Here is a 6,898-nt window from a genome sequence, read left to right on the forward strand (position 1 = left end):
TATTATGTATACAATATTCTGTCTGCATGTATGCCTGCAGGCCAGAAGAGGGCATCAGATCTCATTACAGATGGTTGTGGGCCACCATGTGGTTGTCGGGAATTGAACTCAGGACCTTTGGAAGAGCAGGCAGTGTTCTTAACCACTGAGCCATTTCTCCAGCCCCTGCATGGCATATTCTTATACACTTTTTGTGTGTTAGGCTTTCTGTGCTCAGTACCTTTTCTAAGCCTGTCATACTTCTCAAATATGTAGACAAGTAACATGTAATTCTCAGATGAAGATTTAACACTCATGTTTGTGTTCTGCTTATTTGTTTGTTTTTTGAGACAGGGTCTCATTATGTGACCCTGGTTGTCCTCACTATGTAGACTAGGCTGACTTCGAACTGACAGTCATCCTCTTGCCTCTGCCTTTCATGTGCCTGGCTAAAGTCAGTTCTTTTTTGCTGTTTTATTTTTTATTTTGGTTTGTTTTTGTCTTAAGATAGGGGTTCTCTGTGTAACTGCTCTGGCTGTACTAAAGCTTGCTTTGTAGACCAGGCTAGCGTAGAACTCATAGAGCTCCTCCTGCCTCTGTCTATTGAGTGTTGCAATTAAAGATGTACACCACCACCACCCAGCCTAAAGTCAGTTCTTTTTAAAATTTATTTATTTTTACTTTATGTTTATTTTGCCTGTATGTATGTCTGCGTGAGTGTGTCAGATCTTGGAGTTATAGACAGTTGTGAGCTTCCTTATAGGCTCTGGGAACTGAACTTGGATCTTCTGGAAGAGCAGTCAGTCCTCTTAACCTCTCTGAGCCAACTCTCCAGCCCCTAAAGTCAGTTCTTAATCAGCCTTATTTCACCTAGCCTTTTCCCCTTTATTTCTGAAAGTATTCATTCTTTATAAATCTTTTCTCCTAACTGTGTAAGCTTATGTTCAGTGGTATTTACAGTTGGGTTAAGAAATGAAATATAGGGCTGGAGAACTGACTCCCATGGTTAAGAATACTTACTGCACTTTCAGAGGACCTTGGTTCATTCCCAAGCATCCACATAGGTGGCTCACAACCACCTGTAACTACCATTTCAGGGGATTCAATGCCCACTGACCTCTGTAGACACTTTAAATAGAAAGGCACACATAATAATAGTAAATAATTTGTTTTTTTGTTTTTCGAGACAGGATATCTTTCTATATCCCAGGCTATTTTGGGTCTCTCTCTGCAGACTAGACTGGCTTTGAACTCGGAGATGTTCCTGCTTCTGCCTTTCAAGTGCTGGGATTAAAAGCATATACCACCACTACCCAGCTTCCTTTTTTTTTTTTTTTAAAAAAGGTTTATTTATTTATTATGTATGCAGTGTTCTGCCTACAGGAAAAGGGTACTGGATCTCATTGTAGATGGTAGTGAACTACCATGTGGTTGCTGGGATTTAAACTCAGGAAACCTGGAAGAGCAGCTAGTAGTGCTCTTAACCTCTGAGCCATTTCTCCAGTGCCACCCCCCCTTTTTAAAAAAAAAAGAAAATATAAATTCATTTTCCTCTCTGAGACATAGCCAGAGTAACTAAGTTACATTTTATGTTTGCTTAGTCACTTTTCTACCAAGAGGTTTTGAAGGAGGGAGGGAGAAGTAAGGGAAACTTATCTAAGCGTCTAAGCAACCTGATAAATTTGGTGTGTCAAGCTACCAAAATTAAGACAGGGTGGAGTTGGGGGTGTTGTTTGTTGGTACAGTGATTATCTGGAATTCTGAAACCTTAGATTCAACTCTACTCTGTGGCCGCAAATGCTCAGGAAGTTCAAGGTCATCCATCTGTGGCTTCACCAAGAACTTTCCTGCCTACTTCATTTTTTTTCTGACCTGATACTCTTTCTTTGGCCTTTCCTCCCTTCATGGACTGAACTTTGAATTGTGTTCTTTGCAGAATGCCTGGTTTCGGAAATCCCGCTTCAAAGGAGGGAAAGGCAAAAAACTGAACATTGGTGGAGGAGGCTTAGGCTATAGAGAGCGGCCTGGGCTAGGCTCCGAGAATTCGGTGAGTTCATACTACAGCAGTGCTCTGAGACAGATCCTCTGTCTTAAACTATGGTGATATTGTGATGTACCTGAAGGCCTCAAGTCCAAAACTCTGTCTCCCGGGGGAAGGGGAGGTGTTTATTTTGTTCTGAGTCGGTGCAGTCCCATTTCTTAGAATGAAACTTGCTGTGGAAGATGCGTGTATGTGTGTTTGGCTTAACTAGGCTTGCTCAGGATTAGTCTAGCTTTAGTGATCTCAAATTGCAGTCCCTTGACCACCAGGACATGCAAACTCATCACCCATCTCAGACTTGTTCAGTAAAAACTCTGGATATGTGTGGAATGCAGTCATCTGGTTTTTAAAAGCCTTTCTATACTGGCCTAGAGTCTGTTGCTTGAAAATGTTACTAAGAGGGACACAGTGAATCTGTACTCAAAAATGGTGTCTATACTCTCAGAACTTGGATCATTTGAGAAAACCTAGATGGTCTCACAAGTTAGGTAAATAAAGCTCTCAACTCACTGGCTTGTTCATCATCACAGTGGTTCTTAAAGCCAGGGAAGAAAACCGTCAGTATACATTCATGGAGCATTAGTGTTAACTTGGCATCCTTGACGGATTAAACAGTGTTGCCCACATTACAGTAATGTTGATTGTAGAAGTAAAGTGATTACTTACAATTATTGCGTACTTTATGTATGCCAGGGCCACTCCAAATATTATTTCAGTTTTTAACTAAATTGCAAGCGATGGGTTTTTTTGTAATTGAATTATAAGTGATTGCAGATTTGAAACTTAAAAGTTACATACCAGCAAGTGTTGAAATAGATTCGGATCGTTATTAGTGTTGCTTCAGATCCAGTAAAACTACATTGTGATATATAACTGACTTTTCATCTTCAGCATTTGAACTAAATAGAGTGTTGATATAATGTACAATCATACTATGGGTCTAATTTGCTATCATTCTGATCATTGGGGTAAGTACCCAGAAATAAATTTACTGTGTTGAAGGACACAAGCATTTTTAAATATCTTTTCATTGTAGTACCTTTTCTCACAAAGGAAGTAACTCTAAAAAGTACCCAGCACCTACTGTAGCATGGATCTAGATTTTTCAGTGTAGTAAAGGCTCTGGCAGTTGCTTTTCTGTCTGCTTTCCATTCTCATGAGGATGTTTGGGTTTTTTGTTTGTTTGGTTTGGTTTGGTTGTTTTTTAGGACCGAGGAAATAACAACAATGTAATGAGCAATTATGAAGCCTACAAGCCCTCCACAGGAGCCATGGGAGATAGGCTGACAGCAATGAAAGCAGCTTTTCAGGTCTGAAATAAATATTCTATTTTAAAAACTTTCAACAGGGGGCTGGAGAGATGGTTCAATGGATATGAGTACTTGTGTCCTGACAGAGGATCCAGTTTGGGTTCTCAGCATCCACTTGGCTGGCAACTTACAACCATCTTTGATTTCAGTTCCAGGGAATCTGACACCCTCTTCTGGCCTGCACAGGCACCAAGCATGCATGTGGCACACATAAATATGTTCACATAGGCCAGGCAGAAGTGGTGCACACTTTTAATTCAAGCACTTGAGAGGCAGGGGTAGGTGGATCTCTGAGATAAAAGCCAGCCTGGTCTGTAGAGCAAGTTCCAGGACAGCTTGGACTACACAGAGAAACTGTCTTGAAAAAAAGTGTACACAGGCAAACACCTATAGTGCATTCCATTAAATCTGTTTTGTTTTTTTAAAATCTTTTAACAATAACTCCTGAAAGTGGGAGACCTTCTTGAGATGGTCTTCACTCTAGATTTAGATAGAGCCTTCTGTTTACTTGAATTTCACATAGAAATTTAACAGTATCCTGCCTGGACATGCAAGTGGAGTTTTGTATACTTTATCATTGTCAAACTTAAGTTTGATGTTATACTTATTCCTGATGTCTTTTTCTTTTTCAGTCCCAGTACAAAAGTCACTTTGTTGCAGCCAGTTTAAGCAATCAGAAGGCTGGAAGTTCTTCTGCTGGGGCAAGTGGATGGACTAGTGCGGGAAGCTTAAATTCCGTTCCAACTAATTCAACACAACAGGGCCATAACAGTGCCGACAACACCGTCACCAGTGCTGCCAAGAACATCCCAGGCTTCAGCAGTTCTGGGAATATCAACAGTGCCCCAGTGACCTACCCTTCTGTTGGAAACCAAGGAGTCAACAACACTGCTTCAGGGAGTAACAGTCGTGAAGGGATTGGGGGTGGCAATGGAAAGAGAGAGAGATATACTGAGAACAGGGGTGGTGGCCGTCATAGTCATGGAGATGGTGGCAATCGGCATGGAGATGGATACCGTTACCCAGAAAGCAGCAGCCGTCACACTGATGGCCACCGACATGGAGAGAACAGGCATGGAGGAAGTGCCAGCAGACATGGAGAGACCCGGGGTGCAAATGATGGTAGGAATGGGGAAAGCAGGAAAGAAGGCTTTAATCGTGAAAACAGGATGGACCCCAAGGTGGACAGCAACAAGATAGAAAAAGTGGACAGCAAATCGGATAAAACACCTGATGGTTTTGCTGTTCCAGAGCCACCCAAACGCAAGAAAAGTCGATGGGACAGTTAGAGGGTATGTGAAAATCAGCGTGAATCAGTTAGTTGTCTTTAATTTTATTTTTAGAAAGATTTTGGTAACTAGGTGTCTCAGGGCTGGGTTGGGGTCCAAGATGTCCAGACCCCCTGCTCTTGGTGAAGAACTGGAGCGTGGAGACATTCTTCATCTGTTGTTCATTCATATTTTCTTGGGAACCTGCATTGGCCCTGGAAAGCAGAGAGCTGGGAAGCTTTTGTTTGCTCTGGGTGAGTTATAAGGAGGGTAAGTGGAAGATACTCATAGGGCACAAAACTCACTCTAGGTTTTTAATAGCTTATATTTTTTACTAAAATGTCACCTTATAAACATCTATAAATTGATTTTTTTTAAAAACTGTAACCAGGCAGTCCTTTTTTTTTTTTTGAGTTGGCTTCTGTAAACCCAACCTTCAATTTGTCAGGGCTGCATGGGAAGCAGTTTGGTGCTTTCAGGTATTTGTAGGAGAGGAACCTGATGCTCAGGTTCCCCCAACAGCTTTGTTTTCAGCCCTGAGACATGGAGGAAGGGCATCCTTCCAGACTCAGGCTTCGAGATCCTAAGCCACTAGGACTGAAGAATTCAGGCTTCATTCAGGCCTGGGCCACTGCTAAATTTATTGAAAACCAACTCCAACAGTATCTTTTGAAGTGTCTTCTTTCTCATTGTATTTTTTTTTAACTTGCCCCATTAGTAGAAAAGTCTTTTGCTGAAATGATTCTGATGATTTTTGTTCTATCTTGTTTATAAAAGGAAAAGAAATATACAAACTTTGAATTTTGTGACTTTTGTGAAGGTTTCTTTAAGATGTGCATTCCTCTCTGCTTGCTCTCTAGTAAATGTTTTACTACTGGGACCTGAGGGCTGTTGTTTCCACCGTACAGTAGTTGCTACATATTAAACTATGGCTTGGAACAGTGCAGCCTATGATGTGAAATGTGGGGAAGTGCTTGCTTATTAAACTATCAGAAAAGTTATCTCTTCTACTATCTTCGTTTTATTCAAATAATAGAAAAGGGTGGGCAAGGACTCAAGAACCACATATTTAATAGACTACAACAAAGACCATTGACACTGAATTTCCCCTTAAAGCCTAAAAAAGCTGTTTCCATCAAGTTCTTTGTGAAAGTTTGGGGAGGGGGTGGGAGGGGGCAGCCAGTCATAAATAGTTCCTTGATGCTTTCATGGAATTGTAGGTTCACAATAGCTCCCCTGATCATAGAGAAACTGCAAGTACCAAAACCACCAGAGTTCACTATATACCATATCTTCTAGTCTTTGGTCTCTCCAGATGTCTGCTTCACTTCCGCTTGTGTTTTTTCCTCTGTTCCTTGCGTTGTTGTGCTCTCTGGTCCTTCTTCATCCTAGAGTCCACTACCTTGAATTGACCTCTAACTCCAGCTGGCCGCCGGACCTTGCGGCCTACACCTTTTTTGGCTACAACGTAGGTGACTTGGCGTTTCTCCTTGCCAAGTCCAGCCTTCTTGTAGAGACTGTAAAAGATGGAAGCCAGTTAAGATCTGTGCTCTAGAACTCTTACAACTTGGTGTCTTTGTGGCTGTTCTTTACCAAATTACCTTCGCAGCTGTGCCACCTTTTCTCGTTCTGAGATATCCACAGTGTTCACCACAGCTTCTGCCTTCTTCTTGGTCTGTTCCAGCTTCTTCAGCATCTGGAAGGGAGCCTCAGATGACTAATCCATCTTTCCCAGCAACTCCTAACTTCAGGCAACCACCAGCTACTTACCCTCCGTTTCTTTCTAGCCTTAGCCTCAGCTACTTTCTTGATGGGCCTTGCGTTGATTTCCCGCCAACGTTTTCGGTAATGCTCCACTTCCTTCTTGTCAATAGGTAGCTGGCGTATCCGGTGCTGCTTCTCTTCCTGCACAAACCACTCTGGGAGCTCCCCCTCATCTTCATTAAATGCATACCTGAGTAGAGAGGATACCAGGCCAGCAATCACCTGTTTCTTCCCAAGGAAGAAAACCTCCCCATAGCCCATGGAACTTCATGATGTTCTGGTCCTCACCGGTTGAATGAATTATCTATAAGGTCTCTCCTTGCCTTTTTGGAAGAGGCAATAACAGCACCTAGAGCAAGGCCTTCAGGGTCCAGAATTCGATTTTTCACTAAAGAGGGAAAGAAAAGTCAAAGCCTGATTTTCATCACTGAAACTTGCTTTGGCTTTTTTCTCTCCACTGTGTACATACTTTTTTTTTTTTTGGTTTTTAGAGACAGGGTTTCTCTGCGGCTTTGGATCCTGTCCTGGAACTAGCT

At 42.0% G+C, this 6,898-nt stretch overlaps 2 protein-coding genes across 2 annotated transcripts in view; one reads left to right on the forward strand and one right to left on the reverse strand.

Annotated features, from left to right (window-relative positions):
• Nucleotides 1-5,605, forward strand: part of Ddx42 (DEAD-box helicase 42) — a 41,252-nt gene extending 35,647 nt beyond the window's left edge. The window contains exons 16-18 of the mRNA XM_013354562.2: nucleotides 1,916-2,026; nucleotides 3,229-3,330; nucleotides 3,963-5,605. Coding sequence (XP_013210016.1) covers nucleotides 1,916-2,026; nucleotides 3,229-3,330; nucleotides 3,963-4,619 — 870 coding nt within the window. The 3' untranslated portion in view covers nucleotides 4,620-5,605. The remainder of the gene's footprint in view (nucleotides 1-1,915; nucleotides 2,027-3,228; nucleotides 3,331-3,962) is intronic.
• Ftsj3 (FtsJ RNA methyltransferase homolog 3) overlaps nucleotides 5,600-6,898 on the reverse strand; it is a 7,734-nt gene continuing 6,435 nt past the window's right edge. Inside the window, exons 18-21 of the mRNA XM_005369434.3 lie at nucleotides 6,651-6,750; nucleotides 6,369-6,552; nucleotides 6,200-6,294; nucleotides 5,600-6,115 (exon numbers count right to left, since the gene is read on the reverse strand). Of these exons, the coding sequence (XP_005369491.1) occupies nucleotides 5,923-6,115; nucleotides 6,200-6,294; nucleotides 6,369-6,552; nucleotides 6,651-6,750 (572 nt within the window). The 3' untranslated portion in view covers nucleotides 5,600-5,922. The remainder of the gene's footprint in view (nucleotides 6,116-6,199; nucleotides 6,295-6,368; nucleotides 6,553-6,650; nucleotides 6,751-6,898) is intronic.

Source organism: Microtus ochrogaster, unplaced genomic scaffold (genome assembly GCF_000317375.1).
Source record: "Microtus ochrogaster isolate Prairie Vole_2 unplaced genomic scaffold, MicOch1.0 UNK48, whole genome shotgun sequence".
In the NCBI taxonomy this organism is placed as follows: domain Eukaryota; kingdom Metazoa; phylum Chordata; class Mammalia; order Rodentia; family Cricetidae; genus Microtus; species Microtus ochrogaster.